Source organism: Mytilus edulis, chromosome 7 (genome assembly GCF_963676685.1).
Source record: "Mytilus edulis chromosome 7, xbMytEdul2.2, whole genome shotgun sequence".
Taxonomy (NCBI): domain Eukaryota; kingdom Metazoa; phylum Mollusca; class Bivalvia; order Mytilida; family Mytilidae; genus Mytilus; species Mytilus edulis.
The window spans coordinates 23,426,858-23,448,793 of NC_092350.1; the positions used below are offsets into that span (position 1 = coordinate 23,426,858).

The window sequence follows — 21,936 nt, forward strand, 5'->3', positions numbered from 1 at the left end:
AGATAACTCCAATTAAAACAAAATCTTGCTATTGCACAATATTTTGCAATTAGATATTTCTTGCTTACTATTCTGGACAAAGAAAGATAACTCTAATTAATAAAAATTTGCTATTTCACAATAATGTGCAATTAGATATTTCTTGCCATTGCGCAATACTGTGCAATTGAAAAGACTTGCTATTGCACAATACTTAATATAATAATTTTAGATCCTGATTTGGACCAACTTGAAAACTGGGCCCATAATAAAAAATCTAAGTACATTTTTGGATTCAGCATATCAAAGAACCCCAAGATTTCAATTTTTGTTAAAATCAGACTAAGTTTAATTTTGGACCCTTTGGACTTTAGTGTAGACCAATTTGAAAACAGGACCAAAAATGAAGAATCTACATACACAGTTAGATTTGGTATATCAAAGAACCCCATTTATTCAATTTTTGATGAAATCAAACAAAGTTTAATTTTGGACCCTTTGGGCCCCTTATTCTGTTGGGACCAAAACTCCCAAAATCAATATCAACCTTCCTTTTATGGTCATAAACCTTGTGTTTAAATTTCATAGATTTCTATTTACTTATACTAACGTTATGGTGCGAAAACCAAGAAAAATGCTTATTTAGGTCCCTTTTTGGCCCCTAATTCCTATACTGTTGGGACCTAAACTCCCAAAATCAATACCAACCTTCCTTTTGTAGTCATTAACATTGTGTTTAAATTTCATTGATTTCTATTTACTTAAACTAAAGTTATTGTGTGAAAACCAAGAATAATGCTTATTTGGGCCCTTTTTTGGCCCCTAATTCCTAAACTGTTGAAACCAAAACTCCCAAAATCAATCCCAACCGTTCTTTTGTGGTCATAAACCTTGTGTCAAAATTTCATAGATTTCTATTAACTTAAACTAAAGTTATAGTGCGAAAACCAAGAAAATGCTTATTTGGGCCCTTTTTGGCCCCTAATTCCTAAAATGTTGGGACCAAAACTCCCAAAATCAATACCAACCTTCCTTTTGTGGTCATAAACCTTGTGTTAAAATTTCATAGATTTCCATTCACTTTTACTAAAGTTAGAGTGCGAAAACAAAAAGTATTCGGACGACGACGACGACGCCAACGTGATAGCAATATACGACGAAATTTTTTTCAAATTTTGCGGTCGTATAAAAAAACCAAATACAGAAATATAAAAGTTATCAATTTTTAATATATAACATAATTTATAACTCTCCTAACAATAAAGGAAACTTGAATCTATACAAGAAATTTACATGTTTTAATTGAGACTTCTATTACACAGTAAAAGTAGTCTAAGGTTTTGTGCATGGTACTTTTATGATAATCTTTACCGTAATACAATGTGTATGCATATTGAAGTTGTAAGATGTGGTGACATAATTTCAAATGTACTAACATACCATTACCCCTCCCCTCCATTTGAAAATTCACTACAAAATCAATGTTATACATAAAGATACCAAAACAAGTTACAGTAACCGTCAAAATGTTTGTATTACATAAATTTATAAATGCCAATTTTAAATTATTTTAATTAAGGACCATTATATCTGAACATTAAAAGTGAAAATGGCCACATATGAATTTGCCCTCAATTTGTGTCATCAGTTACAACTTTTAAAATGAAATTTTAAAACCATTGATTGAACAGTTCATAAGTTTTTGCATGGACTAAACTAGAGCCATTGACCCAAATGACTGTTCATTAGCCATACAAATCCATTCCATTGGAAAGCCCAGTTAAATCTTTTTTAATAGTAGATGTTCTATGCATTAATGATTCAAAATTCAAAATATTTTAACATTTTTGTTGAACCCAAATTACAGGTTTAAAGAATTACTGACACAAACTGTGATCCGCAAGTGAACAAATGAATTGCCACAATAACCTGTATCTTTGGGGTATGGTGAGAGGAGTAAACTAGGTCATTTAAGGTGAATATCAGAGGCACTTTGTATTTTGTATGCAACCACACCAGAAAAACCTTATACATCATTTTGCAGAGACCAAGTTTTGTGATCATAGTCATTATTTAGAGAACAGCTTTAATAACAAAAATGTAATATTTTGAATTACAGTCTAATTGTCACAATGTGCAAAACATTTGTGACCTTAGATGACAATTAGTTAGATGAATTGTAAAAGACTAACAATTATTTGTGACAGATTTTGCAGACCTTACATTCTATAGTAAAACAGACAAGGAGACACATGATATACAGAATAATCATACATTGTCTTAGAATACACACTTAAGGTGGTATGGGAGTCTAAAATAAAAATGATAGAATTTGTTAATACTTTGCCAAAACGTTGTATCTTTTGATACATGTTGAAAAATATGATAAAAATGATAGGTCACCGCGGATTTTCTCAAGCTACAGGACGGGACAAAATGACACATTTTGTATGGATTATACAGGAAAAAACACCATTTTGTGATTAGAAACTAAACAAAATGATAGAATTGTTAAATACTTCAGGAAAAGATAGCTTTCAGACACTGCTTTGAGAATATCAAAAGCAAAGATAGGGTCACCGTATGTTTTTTCTGGCTAAAATACAAAATAGGAAAATTCCGTACAGAATCCTTCAGAAAATGCACTTTTTTAGAGTAACCTCCCCTTAAAATGCCAATTTAAAAAAAAAACTAAAAACAACCTAAAATAATTAACATTTGCAAAAATATCAATATTTAGAAGTTATATTCTTATAAATTGGTACTTTTAAATGAAAATGTACATTAAACATCTGCTTTCCTGCATCAAATTTTGCTAACTTGATGGAAAATCTGGACCTTTCATTCTCTGTTTTTTACAATCCAAGATGGAGGAAGACACCATACCACCTTAATTTGTATGATGTATAGATACAGGTAAAGTTTTCTATTCTGTGTCTAGCCAAGTCCAAATTAATCTAAAAGATGTGAACTCCTACACATGAAATAGAAACACAAACAGGTGATCTTGGTTTACATTAACATACAATCAGTTACTGTCAATAATATGTACAAAAAGTCTGGTAAATACAATCTGACTACACTGGTAGCAGTATAAAAATAGTTCAGCTTGTACAGGATTTAGCTATTGAAAACAGGATTTATTATGTAATCAAGACCATTCATTATAATACAAAATTCACAATATGTTTGATAAGAAGTCTGCATCAGAATTAACATTGTTTTTATAAAGGCACTTATCAATATTTTCAGTAGTTATCACTGGTCCTGTTTTTAAATGTTTATGAAAAAAAAATAAGCACCTATGCCAGATCTTTAACAATTCATTGCTTAGCCTATGTCTATAGTTCAGGTTAATGTTTTTAAAATAAGACAAGGACATATTAAATAGTAAAGCCAAAGTCCTACCAAAAAGTAAGTAAGACCAAGACTCTACCAAAAAGTTAATAAGGTCAAGGCCCTACCAAAAAGTTAATAAGGTTATGGCTCTAAGTGATCCTTACCAAAAAGATAATAAAGTTTTAAAACTTATCATATTTATATTGTATTCCTATTGCTGGGTTATAGAAAGTATTATATGGGAATGTATTTGATGACATTAGAACAATCTCAAAAGAAAATTCCAAAATTTCCATTCTCAATTTTATGATAACAAATGAGTTATAAAGAGTATGAAAAATTCAATGCAAATGAGTAAAAAATTAGATAAATTTATCAATATCATGATGTGATGGTTAAAATTTGACATTTTGATTAATAAAAAAATAGAAAATAAACAGGTTCTGGTTTTTCCATATTACATCATATATCAACTTGACAGTTGTGTCTGAGGTCTCTTTGGTCTCTTTGTGTATAGTAAACATTTAGGTGTCAATCTTAATTGCAATGTCTGAGCAAATAACCAAACAAAGTTTTCAAGCAAGGCAATCAAACTCTTGGTTTGCATGCTTTATTATTTTAACTGTAAAAGTTTTTTTTTTTTTTTGGTAAAATGAGATTTGGATGAAGTTAATATGGGACATGATATAAAATAGCTGTACAATTTTCTGTTTATTCTATGTTTTATTTACAATATTAACAAGTTGTCATTATTGATATGTTTGCATGGTTTAATGTTGGGTAAAAGATGACCATTTCAAAAAGTATAATGAATAAGAAATTTTTAGTTTTTACCAGTAACTGTGTAAGTTTTGCAATTTTAATTGTGCATTTTTTAAATCAATACCTAGCCAAAACATTTTGTTATTGAAATGTTTAGATTAAAATTCCAGCACACCACTAGCACTGGAGAAATCCATTATAGCAGAGATTCAGTAATTTTCACTGTTATATACAAATGAATAGTACTCTCGTCTTTTTTTATTTACAGATTCAATATTTTTTATTTTTACATCATTTTTTTGTAATAATTACTTTCAAAGATGACTAGTATAAAGTTAGAAAACTGAAATTGATGATTTGATGACATTATATAATTCAAGTCTTTAGTGGATCATTATGTGATTTTAAGGTGATAAGATATCACTAATGACCAAGCAAGACCTATGGTAAGGTCAATTTTAACTCCTCATGTCAGTAACTCTTATTCTTACAGGAATATGATTGATCTTTTGTTAAAATAGTGGGCAAGTGATGGGTAAAAATGAGTTTTTGTCACCATGAAAATTTGATAGTAAAATAACTGTGCAACTCATGTGTTATTTTACCTCTTTATTGTTGGTACAAAATATTAGATAGCATTTGAAGAAATTTCTTTTTTTCAGCAACTAAAGGACTATGAGCAGACAGAGTTCAAATATTTATAAACCATAATTAAATTAATGTAACCCTATTGGCTAAACATCTATTGTTTAAGCGACCAATCATAATGCTGGAAATAATACTGAATGCTTTAGATGCTGAAAAACAATGTCAGACAGCACTATATTTCTAAGATGTAAAATCTATGCTCTATCAATAGTATAAAATACTTCTTTGAATGTCAATCATACGCCATAAATATTAATCTTGCAATAAAACTTTCTACAGAACAAAAGCTAACAACATTTATGTACATAAGAATTATCAAGGTAATATGAACTCATTTTGAAATAACATATTGTGAAGTAGAAAATACTGCAATGTTGACAATATATTTTGTATAAAACCTCTCTGCTTGAAACTGTATTAAGGCTTCATAAAGCAATCTTTTTCTGGAAATTTAGGCAATGGTATTCACATTCTTTTCCATATTTATAAAAATATGCTTAAAGTATTAATGTTTGTTTTCCCTCTAAAATTGTTAATGAAATTGAAGTTTTTTTAAAAGTAAAGAAAATATGAAATTGAAGAAAGAATACTGCAAGGGAGGGTTAATGACCTTGAAAAATATTTATGTGTGACCTGAAAGATGCTTCAAAACTGCTTTAAATATAGTCTCTATGCCAACAAAATTATCAACAGTGCATGTAACATAATTAGATGAAATATTTAAACATTATCAGTTTCAACATTTTCACACAGTTATTTAAAAAAAAAAAAGCTTACACAAAAAATAATAAGTAATCTCAAAGATCCTTCTCTTGAGAACTATTACAGCTCTTCTATTAAAAAATGCAAAACAAAACTTTGATCAACTTGCTTGCTATGTTTGCTTAGATGTTTGAAAACAATAGGTAGGTGGAGTTTCAGTTTGTTTTATATATACTGGTATTTGATTGGACAATAAAAATTGACATGAAATGAAGTTAATGTTTATTGTCCAAACGAATTCGAATAAATGGTAAACAGACTGAATCAGACTACCTACCTGTTGTTTACAAACATCCAATCAAACATAGCAAGCAAGTTGATCAAAGGTTTGCTTTGCATGCTTTTATAGAAGAGCTGTAAAACAAAATAAATGAGGTTATCTCTAATACAACTTGTTATTCAGCATCTGGGAGTTTTGATGGTAGATAATAACAACAAATTATTTTAGTCTTACAAACATCCAACAATAGAGCTGTGAAAAAAAACTTTAAGAATACAAATTTAATTTTCTATCCCCAATTGTGTCTCAAAGCATGAAATCAATTGTGCTAAGGATTCATTTGTTTTCGTGGGTACCAATTTTTGTGGATTGCAGAAACCAAGCATTTTCCTGGATATGTGATTTTGAAGTTCTGCCAAAGTCTGGCTACAACTTTATGGAAATTAGTTTTTGGTTGAACATTTAAATGTATGGTTCACTTGTACCCATGAAACCTTACAAATAATAATGAATCCACAGTATTTTGATTGATAAATACCTACTCATGGACACTTTCATTTCTCATTCATTGGTTGAAAAGGACAACAAATTTTAAAACATTATGAAACATATCTTCTATGGTTTTGAATGTTTTTCAATAAACAATTGATGTCAACATGTACATTTCCCTTTGAAACAGCTGAGAGCAATGGAGTTTATTACAATATTTTAAACCCTTTCTGATGTTAACTTGACTAACTCTTGATACAAAAATAAATAAAGTTGTGTACATTATTACAGTATCTTTGTTATCTACAATTCTTTGGTGTACTTGAGATGCTCCGGCCTGTGGTTTTACTGCCTCCACTGCTATCTGATGAGTAAGATCTCCTTCGACGTAGCGAGTCATGAACTGTTCCATTAGGTGTGATTGATCGGGACCTATTACTTACAGTTCTTTTCCTAAAACAAATTATGCATTGAATAAGTGAAAATTATGTAATTCAACTTGAAAGGAAGTTTCTTTACATTAAATTTAGTACATATAGGAAGATGTGGTTTGGGTACCAATGAGACAAGGGCTGTTTCATTTACACTAGGAATTTTAGCAAGTACTCAAGTATTGTTCTGAGTATTGAGTATCTTATTGCAAAATGACACTTGATTTTTTCAGTTTCCAAATAGAATGTTGTGTCCTTCTTTAAATAAAATTGATATTTATTGAGTACGCTTATCTAGATATTAAATGTATATAGTAATTTTTGATTAATCAAAATAAAAATAAGTTAGGAAAGTTTGTGCTTAATTGTAATATTAAATTTCTCAGAGAAGAGGTGGGCTATGCACAAGAGCAGCTTCTCCAGTCTTACACTTGAAGGTAAAAATCTGGAATAGACATTCTTTCACATCTATACAGCCAGAGAAAAAATATTTTTTGTCTGTAAGACTGCCAGTTACATAACAAACTGACTCTGCCTAGTAAACGTTTTAAAGTTATGAATTGAAAAATTAATACTTTTTCTATAGAGCTACAAAAACTCACATTTTTTAATTTATATACAAAACACCTGTCCAGATCGGTTAAAATTTTAACACCTGACAATCATCAATAAGAGTATTGTTTACCTTTTCCTTGATTTTGATTGTGTTTCATCATCAGAACTTTCACATGTACTACATTCACTAGAGCTAGAACTTGAGGATCCAGAACTTGAGCTATCAGAATTGAATCCTGTTGGTTGTTTCAGATCTACTTTGTCTGCTACTTCAGCTACCTCAGGTCGCTCCCTCTGTAATAAACAGAAATAGTACCTTGGATTGTATTTAGGAACATGGCTTGGGTGTTGTACTTCCATCATTATTTTTTTCTATTTCTAAAGAACCTTTCAGATAATTAGTATGGGTGTATGAGCAAAAATCTTTTAAACATTTAGAGAGAAAACAAGAATGTGTCCATAGTACACGGATGCCCCACTCGCACAATCATTTTCTATGTTCAGTGGCCCGTGAAATTGGGGTCAAAACTTAAATTTGGAATTAAAATTAGAAAGATCATATCATAGGGAACATGTGTACTAAGTTTCAAGTTGATGTAACTTTAACTTCATCAAAAACTACCTTGACCAAAAACTTTAACCTGAACTTTGCACTATCATTTTCTTTGTTCAGTGGACCATGAAATTGGGGTCAAAACTATATTTTGGCATTAAAATTAGAAAGATCATATCATGGGAAACATGTGTACTAAGTTTCAAATTGATTGAACTTTAACTTCTTCAAAAACTACCTTGACCAAAAACTTTAACCTGAGGCGAACGGACGCACAGACAGATGCACAGACGGACGGACGAACGAACGGAGGCACAGACCAGAAAACATAATGCCCCTCTACTACCGTAGGTGGTGGCGCATAAAAATATATTAAAAGCACCACAACTACATCTATACAACATAAACGTAGTGTATTATGATTATATTCCCTTTAAAATGTGTAGTGATTTTCAATAGTTAAAAGTGTTTAACAAATATCTTGATAAATGTACATGTATTCTCTTACAGTTTTGAATAGTTCCTTTTGTAAATTTTATTCTAATTTTTAATGAACCATAGGTTGTGCAAAGGAAAACAACAATTCAGCCATTGTAGAATGAATGATTCATTTGTTAAAAATAAATAAATTTGCTATCAAGTAATTATACCTTTAATGTTTTGTACCACTTCTTTGACAACTTTGGACGACCACGAACAGTTTTATGCCACACAATTGGAAAGTTAACAACACTACAAAAGTTCTGTGTAACAGCTATTGTATCCTCTAAATTAACAACAACATGCCACCAACCACCTGGTACAAATACTGTTTCTCCTGGTCCCTGGAGAATCTCCAACTGAAAAAGTCACAAATATACTCGACATGATTATCTTAATTTAGAGTTAAATGACTATCTCAGGGCTCACACTACTTCAGAATTATAGGGAGAAGTGACTTCTCTTTTTGAAACTGATAGGGAGAAGTGGTGAGATTTGAAAGAGAAGTGATCATTCGCCCGGTGCGCTGCAATGTTTGGATTTTACAATAGTATAAAGGGCAATATGTAAATAATGTTCTTTTTATATTGTTCAATTCATATCTAAGTAAAAAAATTACAATTAAAGTTACATTTGAAATTAAAAGTTGTTTAAGTTTTACTAAAGTTCTTGTGAAAAACTACCAACTAAATATCTAGCACTTAAAAAAAAAAAAAAAATTTAAAAATGTAAAGAAATTATTATATATCAATTACAATTTAATTTAAAATTATCTTGTGTATGAAATTTAGTGTTTCTAATAAAAAAAATTAAAAGTTATTAAGCTGGGCCATAATATTATATTGATATTAGTATGATAGTCTCAGAGTTAAGCAACTTTAATCAATAGTTTGAAACAATCCATAAAAAATATAGGGAATTATATACACCAATCAATTAGATCATGTAGATGTAACCAAAAGTCTCTTTATGCGTGTGGAATGCGTATTTTTTCCCTTTGGGATCAATATTCTTCTGTCAGCTGTTCCATTCGTGCGTCCGTAGTAATTATTGTAAAAGTACGGATTTCGGTCATAGCTGCTCCGGTTCAGATCCGTAGTTTAGAAATCGGTCAATGGCGGACGAATGCAAGAAAATTTACAAAAATAAACGATGTTTGACAAGTTATTTGGAAAGGAACATGACGTTTTTAATGCAATAAATGGATTAAAAATTTACTGGAGGCAACTTTTATCACGTTTAAATGAAGTAATAAACTTATTTTGCCGCCGAAATTTAGGTTGATGTACGTTTTCGAGTAACAAGCACCGGAACTTGCAGAAATGCATGAAGTGATAAAAAGTTGTATTTTTATCAAATAACCTGCTACACACTGCGAAGACAATGCTTCAACCTCTTTTCTAAAGATAATGAATCGTTTATGTCTGAATTTCTTTAATTATCAATAAAAAACTGATGTTTCATCAACTTGGTAAAAATTGAAAATGTCCGATGACAAAAGCGACTGAAAGCGACTATCGTCATGGACAGGGCGACTTGATTTCGCTTTTGGGTGTCGGGGAAAGCGAAGTGACGGCCGGGAAGGCGACTTCTTCGCCCAAGTCGCCTGGTAGCGTGAGCCCTGCTATCTTATTTCTGAGATATTAGAAAATTGTGACCATCTTGAGGAATCATGATTTTTCATAAAATTCTATGATAAAAAAAATTTAAGCATGAAATTATGTAAATTATTACTTGTGATTAAAAGAGAAAGGTAAACCCTAACTTTTGGAAAAATTCCTTTGGCAATGAGAGAAATTTTATTAAGGTATTTGAAACTTTAATTCAAACAAATAGTCCTATATACAAAAAAGTCGTATATATATATGTTTTGTTATAAATTAGGTGGTTAGTTTTCCCAATTGAATTGTTTCATATTTTTTATGTCAGGATTTTTATAGCCGACCATATGGTACAGATTTTTTCTCATTGTTGAAGGCCATTTTGTTGCCAATATTATATAATATTACTTACATGTACATCCACTTCATTTGAATTTTAGTGGATAGTTGTCTCATTGGCAATCATACCATATGTAGTTCACATAAAATATTTCACACATTTCACTTTCATTAAAAACTATTACATCAAGTCTCTACAAACTAATGTTTACAATTCAACAACTATATGATGGATTGAACTTGAGCCTTGCTTCTACCAATACATTTTTTTGTTAATCCACAGTATCTAGCTTGGTATAGTCCTTTAACACTAGCATGAAGGTTTAATATTTCACTTACTGGAGCAAATTCTTTAGGCCAAGATGGAGATTTAATTTTAGGATAGACATAAGTAAACCATGACACAGCTTCATCTCTCTGTTTCCCTCCTTCCTCTCTCTTGGCTTTTAACATGTACTTTGGAGTATTAGTGGGTAATAAACACCATCTGAAAACAAATTGGTTAAATTTTATTGTTATTTGAATTTAAACTAAAATACAACAGACTTCTTCTATATTTTCAGACTCTCAAAAAATTTAAATGTAAAACTCCATTATACATTTATTTCCCTTTCTATGGGGAAATCTGAAGATTTTTAACCCAAGAAAATACAAATTTCTTAGAGTATACCCTCAGAAAAATATGACTTTTCAAGGCTTAACAAATCTTCACATCTCCCTGAAGATTTGTTTAGTTATTCTGGTGCAGGGAGAATGTTAACTTCAATACAGGTGAGAGGTTTAGCTAGCTATAAAACCAAGTTCCACCATTTTCTACATAGGATAGTGTCTGTACCAAGTCAGGAATGTGATAGTTGTTAATCATTCGTTTGACGTGTTACAGCTTGATTTTGCCATTTGATTAGAGACTTTCTGTTTTGATTTTTCTTCACAATTCAGTATTTTTGTTATTTTACTTTCTCTGAGTCAAGGGAAATGAATGTTTTATTCCACTGCTTTAACAAAAAATATTCTTTCATATGCAATTTACATATCTGCTTGCATTCATAACATTTCACGCCATAAACAATACATTAATAATTAATTATTTATTAAATGAAATGTTTTGTTCCTCTTTAATTGGACTACTCCATGACTATATGTCCCTGCTTTATAAAACTGACCGTATAATAATGATTAATGTACATGCAATAAAAAATATGATTGGGTGTTTTGATACAAGTAAAGATTACTGGAGATTTTACCTTTTATATCCTTTGACTAAAGCATTCCAGGCACTGGTTCCTAAAGGGTCTATATGAATACCAGTACCAGACCTTGCTGGTCCCATAACAAACCACCTGAAAAAGGAATTATAACCAGATTAGAATTGTAAAAATGTTTTATTTTTATTTTTTTCATTTGTCCAACCGCTACTCAAAAAGTAGATTCAGAGAAAAAAAAATTCAATACATAATACAAAGTTAGGTTCTGTAATTTATTGATAATAAATAACCATCCAGCATAAGTTCTAAAATAAGAGGCTTTGAAGACCCTGCATCACTCACCTGAATATATATGTGCATCTTCAACAATGGGAATTCTCTGACATTATAATTCACAACTAAACTTATCTTTTTTGCTGATCTTTTTGGTTGTTTACAGCTTTTCTCCACTATATTTTTTTCCCAGTAGGACAAACAAATGTGACAGAATAATTGTCACTTCTAAGGACTCCTTAAAGGAATGGACTGACAGTATCAGCTATATGACTTATTTATAGATCTTGTTTTACCTGTATGGAGATGGAATAAACATGTTTAACTCTTACCTTTGTTAGTCTTGTATGTTTTTTTTTTATTTTAGTTCATTGATGTGCTTTGGAGTTTAGAATGAAGTCCATTTCAACTGAACAAGTACACATTTTTGTTTAGGGACCAGTGCAGACTTCAGCTGATCCCTTGCAGGATTTTCTTGCTGTGTTTAAGACCCATTGGTGGTTTTTGGCTGTTTTTTTACTCTTTGGTCAAGGTTGTTGATTCATTTTCATTCTCAATTTTATTGTCAAGGCAAGTTATAAATTTACCTGTATGGAGGTGGACTTGTCATGACTATTTGTAAATTTACCTGTAAGGAGGTCTTCTACCTTCACCAGAATAACTAAACAAGTCATCTTTAAAATACTTTGGAACATCATAATCTCCAAGTAGTCTTTTTCTCTTAGGATGCTAAAAAAATCAATTATTTACTTCTATCATTCAAATATTCATCACATGAAATTTTCCATTTAAGCGACCCAAAGACCTTTGATAAGTTATTTGTAGGTATTTAATATAATTTATTTTACTTTTGGTCTACAAATAAGTTTTAAAAAGAGGTTAAATTTTATTCTTAGACACACCAGATATGATAAACATAAAAATTTCAAAGCAATTTCATATTAAATAATATAAATGAGTGTTTTTTTCTCTGGTATTCTGATGCCATAAATATGAATACTTTCAAAGGTAACACATAAAGGGTGTGAATATTTTGTACCTCTCCATATCCACTGTCAAATATATACAGTGGACTGTCATCTGTATTATCATGCATATACTCTGCAAAGTATTTCATCTTTAGTTTGACAGAATATCCATCATCATCTTCACCACATTTGAATCTCTGATTTCTAAACTTCTTTGATAATCTCTGAAAAAAGGTTTTAAATTATTTAAAATTTTTAAATAAATACACTGCTTTTAGTAAGTTTTAAAATTCTATGCATAAATTTGGTTTATTATGTCTTTGATAGTTTCTTCTAAATATATACCAATAACTAACTAAGACACAGGACTATTCATGCTATTGAGAGCCTCCAATCTTATATAGACAATCATCTATTGTTAAAGACATGTATGTGTTGTCAGATAATGAAGACTTGTGGTGTCCATTTTATTGCAGCTGGTGCCAGTTAAGTAAAGACTTACATGTGTTGACCACTTTTTTGTAGCTGGCCATTCTAACTGGTCATTGGCAATTACACAAGGAGTGTATGTTTTCTCGTATCTTTCTCTGAACTCCTCTATAGACACAAACCGTGCATCAATTCTATCTACATTGTCACATACTGTATGTAGTCCACAATCAAATGTATTGGCATAATTAAATCTGTGCCATCCATTTATCTCTGTTTCTAGTTCTGAAATAGCAAGAGGTGATAACATTAATACATATAAATAAAGGAGATGTGGAGTAAACATATATGAAACATAACCCAACAAAATGAAATAAAAAATAGTGCAAGATTCGTATCATTTGGCCTAGGCAAACTTAAGTTAGAGAAAGGAAATAAAAAATTCAGCAATTTTTCCATTTGTAAAAGGACATAGCGCTAGAAAGGTTAAAGTGTTTCCACCCAAATTCAAACTTCATCTATGTTGTGGTAATAAGCATTGTGTATAAGTTTCTGACTTTCATAACATTTCAAGTCATATAATATGGAGACAAAGTCCCCAATAACAGTAGAAAAATCAATAAAAGAAAAAAAGAAAAAAATCCGGGAAATTTTCCTGAAATTTTCATTGTACTAATGAACTCAAAATCGTTTAATTTTTTTTTATGTCATATTTTGAATTCTCACATCTGCGCAGAAATCTACAATGTACTTCCTTTTTCAGGTCTCGTTTGTATGAAACTTTGAGTAAAATATATATTTATCAGTCTAGTATAAAATAGGAAGGAACTCAATACCGATTTCATTTTTAATAATTCCTTGATATGAAAAAACGTTACCTGATGATAGCGTTTCTTTGTTTACATTGCATATGACGTCACAACTAAAATCCCTAACAACAGAACCAATATCGGAAACGTTACGGTATTTCCGTTTCTTTTTTTTTTTAACAAATATTTAAGTTACAAAAAAATAATTCATACAGACTTCGTCCCTATTTACAGGTAATGCCTGCCTCATATTAAATTTGGTTGAGACAAACCAATTTCGGGACATACCAATGAATGAAAAGCTTAATGCCCCCCTCACTATGACAGGGGCATACAAATAATCACAACGCAATCAAAAGGTCTTTCCAGAAGAAAGATCTATAATAACATTATCTAAATTAACAGTGAAGTTCATGATTCTTCTTCTTCTTCTTCTTTAAGTTTTCCAGTTTTCCATCTGAATAAAGATGATTAATAACTGGTGCATATGTGAGCCAAAATTTGTTCCTGTGAAAAAAGTTCCAGTGGAACTAATTTCACAGGAAATATGTTCTGGGAGAACTTTTTTCACAGACAATTTCTATATAATTTGTTCCATCTCTATGAAATAAGTTCCACACTTTACTTGGTGAAATAAGTTCTGGGTTGGTGAAATTTGTTCCTTACCTAGTGAAATAAGTTCCATGTTTGTGAAATTTGTTCCTCACCTGGTGAAATAAGTTCCTTTTCTGTGAAATATGTTCCACTGGTTAAACAAGTTATCTTATATATACTGAGCACTTGTCATCAGTGAGTTTAAAGTCGACTCATTATAAAAAACATGTATTATATTGATAATGTAATAAATAAAAAGTGTAAACATTCAATTGGATCATGTGGAGTAAAGCAAAATTTTAATAACATGCTCAATTAATAATACTAAAAATGGCACTTATGAGCCAGGAAAAAGTAGAATAAGATATAATAATAAAAGTCACTCCGAAAAAAAGTATTATAGTTAAAGATGAACATTTGTACTTTTTTGAAAAGGACAAAGTGACTGATCAATTTTATTAAAAGACATAAAGAAACAAAAGACACAATCTTTTAAAAATGTGCAATGACCATAGCTAAGTACATGTATGATTAGAACACCCATGACAGATCATTAGGAAACAAGGAGGTTGAATACCTCATAAACGATAAAACACAGATACATTATCATCCCATCATTTTCATATCTTCATCCTACAGTCATTCCTTTAATTGCAAATATACCCCATGCAAGCACAGAACTTACTTTCTGTGAAATAGGCTTCGAGCAGAACATTTTCATTGATTTCTATAAAATACCTTCGTTTAAAACTAATATCAAAAGAACTTATTTCACTTTTTTTTTAAATTTTTAATATTGGAACAAAACTCGTGGTGCTGTGATTTTTGTTCCAGAACTTATTTCACACTTGGTTAAAAAATTAGTTCCGGAACAAATTTTATAGTGCTGGAACATATTTTCTGTGACATAAGTTCCGGTGGAACATATTTCCTATGAAATTTGTTCCGGTGGAACAAATGTCACGCCAGAACAAATTTTTTGTTACACATACGTGGCCTATTTATTAAAATTAAGTTATATTAACAAACAGTGCAAAGAACAGATGTAGTGATTAAAACTATGTACATGAGATGAAGTTTTTTAAATAATAGTGGAGAGAACAGCATATGTTAGCTGATCTCTGAAAGAGTCGACTGTCTGTGTATTTACTACTGTGGTTGGTAAAAGATTCCATTGAGTTATTGTGTATGGGAAGAATGAAAATCTGTACGAGTCTTTTGATGTATAAATATGTCTGAAGGTGTGAGAATGATGTTTTCTGGTTCTTGAGTCTGATGGAATGAGAATTGTGCTTGATGGTATAGCAACAAGTTGATGTGTGATCTTGTACATCATAAACCAGTCGTGCATGCAGTCTGCGTTGTGTCAAAATAGGCCAGTTTAGTGTGTTCAGCATGTTTGATACACTACTAGTATTATGATACCTGTTGCAGGCATACCGAGCAGCTCGCCTTTGGACCATCTCTATCTTTGAAATAGATTCTGAAGTGTGGGGGTCCCAAACTGAGCAAGAGTATTCGAGTTTGGGACGGACAAGTGCTTGGTATGCCTGGCCCTTGATGTTTTGATTTGATTCTTTGTCTAAATAACATAGATAATGTATGGATGTCATAAAACAAATGCGTAAGGATAAAGGATTGAGGATTAAGATTCATGTAAACTGGGCCTTGTTGGCAAAAATGGCTGCTTTCGACTCAAAATTTACTCTAAGTAAAAACAAGTCTGTGTATCATGATTTTTTAAAGGCATAGGCATAGCTATAAGGACGATTCTGATTGATTTTATTAATTTTGATTTTAATAAAAATAGATAAATATGACTCATTAAAAAGCTTATATAACATAGTTCATCTTCTCTATCAGGTAACACCTGCTTCCTATTAACCCTAAGGCCTTATTAATGAAATAACCTTAACAGCTTAAAACTAAGAACGTGACTGAACCCAACCAACTCATGGCTACAGGTCTTACCTGGTCTTGCCTTCGATTTTGCCTCCCGGATTCTTTTCCTTGTTCGGTGGTCCATGCAGACTTCTTGCACTGTATACAGTTAGGGTTATCAACTTATCAAATCTAACTGTTAAATAGGATTTGAATCGGTTTTATTTGTTTATGAAACCAAAATTGTAAACTTCTACGATCATTGTAAAATTCAGATTTATACAAGAGGCGAATTTCATAAAAAAAAGTATGAAAAACTTCTATTTCATATAAGTTGGGCAAAAATTTAAAAACTAACCATTAATAATTCAATAATGTCTCGTTTCTTTTATCTTTTTTCTTATTGTGTTTGGAATTACTTTGATTTCGTTTTCTTTAAAAAAATAAAAATAAGTATAAAACAATATAGGTGACGGAAATAGACAAAAACCCGTATATTATTATACGACCGCAAATTTTGAAAAAATTTTCGTCGTATATTGCTATCACGTTGGCGTCGGCGTCGTCGTCGTCGTCGTCGTCGTCCGGCGTCCGAATACTTTTAGTTTTCGCACTCTAACTTTAGTAAAAGTGAATGGAAATCTATGAAATTTTAACACAAGGTTTATGACCACAAAAGGAAGGTTGGTATTGATTTTGGGAGTTTTGGTCCCAACATTTTAGGAATTAGGGGCCAAAAAGGGCCCAAATAAGCATTTTCTTGGTTTTCGCACTATAACTTTAGTTTAAGTTAATAGAAATCTATGAAATTTTGACACAAGGTTTATGACCACAAAAGAAAGGTTGGGATTGATTTTGGGAGTTTTGGTCTCAACAGTTTAGGAATTAGGGGCCAAAAAAGAGCCCAAATAAGCATTATTCTTGGTTTTCGCACAATAACTTTAGTTTAAGTAAATAGAAATCAATGAAATTTAAACACAATGTTAATGACTACAAAAGGAAGGTTGGTATTGATTTTGGGAGTTTAGGTCCCAACAGTTCAGGAATTAGGGGCCAAAAAGGGACCCAAATAAGCATTTTTCTTGGTTTTCGCACCATAACGTTTGTATAAGTAAATAGAAATCTATGAAATTTAAATACAAGGTTTATGACCATAAAAGAAAGGTTGGGTTTGATTTTGGGAGTTTTGGTCCCAACATAATAAGGGGCCCAAAGGGTCCAAAATTAAACTTTTGTTTGATTTCATCAAAATTGAATAATTGGGGTTCTTTGATATGCTGAATCTAACTGTCATGACTGTGTATGTAGATTCTTAACTTTTGGTCCCGTTTTCAAATTGGTCTACATTAAGGTCCAAAGGGTCCAAAATTAAACTTAGTTTGATTTTGACAAAAAATGAATCAGTTAGGTTCTTTGATATGCTGAATCTAAAAATGTACTTAGATTCTTGATTATTGGCCCAGTTTTCAAGTTGGTCCAAATCGGGGTCCAAAATTAAACTTTGTTTGATTTCATCAAAAATTGAATAAATGGGGTTCTTTGATATACCAAATCTAACTGTGTATGTAGATTCTTCATTTTTGGTCCTGTTTTCAAATTGGTCTACACTAAAGTCCAAAGGGTCCAAAATTAAACTTAGTCTGATTTTAACAAAAATTGAAATCTTGAAGTTCTTTGATATGCTGAATTCAAAAATGTACTTAGATTTTTTATTATGGGCCCAGTTTTCAAGTTGGTCCAAATCAGGATCTAAAATTATTATATTAAGTATTGTGCAATAGCAAGTCTTTTCAATTGCACAGTATTGCGCAATGGCAAGAAATATCTAATTGCACAATATTGTGAAATATCAAAAAGAAATTTAATTAGAGTTATCTTTCTTTGTCCAGAATAGTAAGCAAGAAATATCTAACTGCAAAATATTGTGCAATAGCAAGATTTTTTTTTAATTGGAGTTATCTTTCTTTGTCCAGAATCAACTTAAATCTTTGTTATATACAATATACAATGTATATTCACTTTTTACTACCAACTGATAAATTAAAACAATCTTTACCATTCAGTGATAACAAGCAGTTTTTTTACATCTTAATATTTTATGATGTATTTAAATGAGTAGTTATTGTTGCAAACTCCATTAGAAATTTTAATTGAGATTAGTTTTGGAATAAGGGAAAGGGGGATGTGATTAAAAAAATTGGGTTCAATTTTTCTCATTTGAAATTTCATAAATAAAAAAGAAAATTTCTTCAAACATTTTTTTGAGAGGATTAATATTCAACAGCATAGTGAATTGCTCTAAGAGAAACAAAAATTTTAAGTTCATTAGAACACATTCATTCTGTGTCAGAAACCTATGCTGTGTCAACTATTTAATCACAATCCAAATTTAGAGCTGAATCCAGCTTGAATGTTGTGTCCATACTTGCCCTAACCGTTCAGGGTTCAACCTCTGCGGTCGTATAAAGCTACGCCCTGCGGAGCATCTGGTTTTTTTTGTATTGGGGCAAGTCACTGATTTATATAGTGAAATTTGTATGTACGTAACAAACTGGGACTATTATACTAGTATACTAGTCATAGGTACAAACTATAATAATAAAAATATATATTTTGAATGAAGACTTTCCCTGACCATACCTTTTAGTGTAATACAAAAGTTTGATTGATAATTTGATTTAAAAAAAATGTTCGACACAAGAAATTTTATTTTGACTAAAAAAAAAATTCGTAACCACTTTTTTGAAGTTAAATGGCTGCTCCCTTAATAGTGATATGTAAATACTTTTCATGACCTTATCTCAAATTATATAAGAGGCGTTCAGCATTCTCAGAGGCTCATGATGATTAGCAACCACATCCAATTTGAACTTACAAATTCTCTAAACCCAATTTGGTCATTGCACGTTTGCTTTGATAATGATGCTGCGACTTATTGTGATTCAACCTGAGACTCAGTAGTCAGTTAAAAGGGATTCCTTTGATAACAGTTGACTTGTTAACCAGGATACTTTTTTCTCTCTCTCACATAATTGATCTTTATCTTGAAACTTGCATTTAAAGTCTAAAATTCGGTGACAGGAAAACTGGTGAGTGGTGTTTGAAAACAACACTTTAGGGACGTATGCTTCTACTTGATGGTAATAGATTATAAGTCGGTACCTTCCGTGCATGACATTACTTCGAGAAACATGAACCACCATAGAAAAGAAACGCCTTTTCTACAATTAAAAATTCTAATAACTTCATTCAATAAAGTGGCAGGTCATGGCACTGCTATACATGCTTCTCATGACCATTTATCCATTTATCTATTGATATGTGTTTCTGTTTTATCTTAAAGCTATGCTTTTAACAGTGCTGTAACTTATTAATTCATGTTATTGATTTTGCCTATTTAACATTTATATGCTAATATCAATATAACATTTATATGCTAGTGTCAATATAACATTTATATATATTATATGACTATTAATTTGCATACTTATGTACATGTATTATGTTTTTGTGAATGTTTAGTATGTGTCTATTTTTTGTGTTTGTATTTTGTCTCAGTTCAGAAGTGGATCATAACGGGTCAGGGGCCGGGCCGGCCCCTTTATGATAGCCAAATATATGATAAGGCACTGGACGTCAGTCAGTTACATCATAGGGACTTGACTGCAATGACTTTTACGTTGATATGTAACCGTAGCCGTGCAATGCCATGATGATACTGACATGCAATTATCATATATTTAGTAGTAAATACAGTAGTTTTGAATATATTTGAAAAATAGCCTACTGTTGATATATACGGATTTATCAATGTAGTATTCTCTATAATATACTTTTACAAGCATCTGCCTACACGCTTGCTAACTAGGGGCCCCCATTTCAAACTCCTGGATACGCACCTGCAAATTGGTCTAGTCCAAAACAGGGCGGCAATTTCATATCACATTATTATGTTCTCGATCACCTGATATTCGTTTGATATTTGCCACTGGACGTTAAAAACCTTCCAATCACCAACCAAATTGCGTAAGATAAGCACAAGGACATTCCTTTTTAGATTTTCAAGTTGGACCTTCGGACATCATACCACAGAATTGATAAAAACATTCCAACGCAACTGTTTAAGTGTACGGGGCAGATCCAGCCATTTTTAACAGAGGGATCCAACTCTATGTACCCAACCGACCGTACGAGGGCTGTATAGCCAGTCAAGATCGCAAAACATTTCCATCATGATTATGTACCCATTAAAATGCATTGGTCGTAAAAATGGGATTCCAACCCCTGGACTCCCTTTCTAGATCCGACACTGAGTGTAAATATATATATATATATATATATATATATGATGCAAATTTAAAAATTTAATACATAATAATTGTGTTATTAAATATTCAAATCAATGTCACGGCATTTCAATTTTTAAAATGTTTGTTTAAACCTGGGAACAGTATATCTAACATATATGTTCCTGTTTAAACGTAACAAACAATAAAACTGTAAGAAATTCATTTTAAAACGAAATGAGACACTATATTACAAAATAAAGCCCGAATCGCTCACCTGTAGTTCATCAATGATTAATTTTGCTTTTCAATATATATTATGATCATACTGGGAACAGTATGTTCCTGGATCATATTATCAGTGGCTCAAATTCCATTTAAATGTTCTTTGTATCTGTCATATTTTCGTCAAAAGCAAAATAATGCATTGTACCCCTATGTTACATGTTTAGCCATAGTGGATATGTTTCTTGACGTACAAGGACATGACATACAAAATTTGCAATACTCTGCGGAAACTCATTCAGCCCAAGTTTGGCTAAAATAGACTCAGCAGTTTAAAAGGAGATTTTTTTTTAAGTAAGCAAACTAGATGAACACATTGTGAAAAATTTCTTTAAAGGGCATGCAATAACTCCTTAAAGAAGTCAATTGACAATTTTGATCGTATAAACTGATTTGTAGATTTTACTTTACTGACCACTCAAAGTCTTTGATGTTTACAGTTTATCTTTATATATATAATCATATTCAAGATAAGGACCAAAAACAGCAAAATTTCTGTATAATTAAAAAAAAAATAGTGGCAGTAACCCAAACAATGGGTCGTTTGTTTCGTCTGAAATTGAACAGTTCAGAGCTGATAGATCTTGACCTATTGAACTTTTAACCCATTGACAGATTTGGTCTAAATGATTTAGTTTTTGAGATATAAGCCCAAAAAAGGCATTTGACCCCTATATGTTCTATTTTCAGCCATGGCAGTAGGTAATATTTTTGGAAAGCTTGCTTGCTAGCTAAACCGTGAAGTCATTATAAGGTTAGGTAAACTACCCTCATTTTGGAGTAGTCTAGTCCTACAGGCAGAGGTAGATTGGTTATCTGTCGGACTAGTCTACTCTTAAAGGAGGGTAGTTTACCTAACCTAGTAATGACTTCACAGTTCAGCTAGCAAGCAAGCCTACCAAAGATTCCATTATTTGTATGAACCTAAATTGTTTTTGTCAGTGTGGATTGCTTTGTGTCGATCTGATGAGTTGGGCCATTATCAACTGATTTAAAAGGGCCCCATGTGAGCTACAGACAGACAGACAGACAGACAGACAGACAGACA

The 21,936-nt window shown here is 31.3% G+C and overlaps 1 protein-coding gene across 1 annotated transcript; it reads right to left on the reverse strand.

Annotated features, from left to right (window-relative positions):
• Positions 1–1,186: 1,186 nt before the first annotated feature.
• On the reverse strand, positions 1,187–16,600 carry LOC139481054 (bifunctional arginine demethylase and lysyl-hydroxylase JMJD6-A-like). The gene is made up of 10 exons (XM_071264108.1): positions 16,408–16,600; positions 13,107–13,318; positions 12,676–12,828; positions 12,265–12,365; positions 11,403–11,498; positions 10,498–10,645; positions 8,389–8,577; positions 7,316–7,479; positions 2,869–6,652; positions 1,187–2,271 (listed from the first exon to the last, which is right to left on the reverse strand). Exons 1-9 carry the CDS (start codon positions 16,460–16,462, stop codon positions 6,499–6,501), a joined length of 1,272 nt encoding a protein of 423 aa, XP_071120209.1. The 5' UTR covers positions 16,463–16,600; the 3' UTR covers positions 1,187–2,271; positions 2,869–6,498.
• Between the last annotated feature and the right edge of the window lie 5,336 nt (positions 16,601–21,936).

What these genes read in the sequence shown, in the direction of transcription:
- LOC139481054 (XM_071264108.1), bottom strand. Translation starts at nt 16,462, where the DNA reads ATGGACCACCGAACAAGGAAAAGAATCCGGGAGGCAAAATCGAAGGCA. An exon ending in CAAAAAAGTGGTCAACACAT is followed by an intron (nt 12,829 to 13,106) that starts GTAAGTCTTTAC and finishes ACCTTTTTTCAG; the next exon opens with AGATTATCAAAGAAGTTTAG. An exon ending in CAATCAAAATCAAGGAAAAG is followed by an intron (nt 6,653 to 7,315) that starts GTAAACAATACT and finishes AATTTGTTTTAG; the next exon opens with GAAAAGAACTGTAAGTAATA.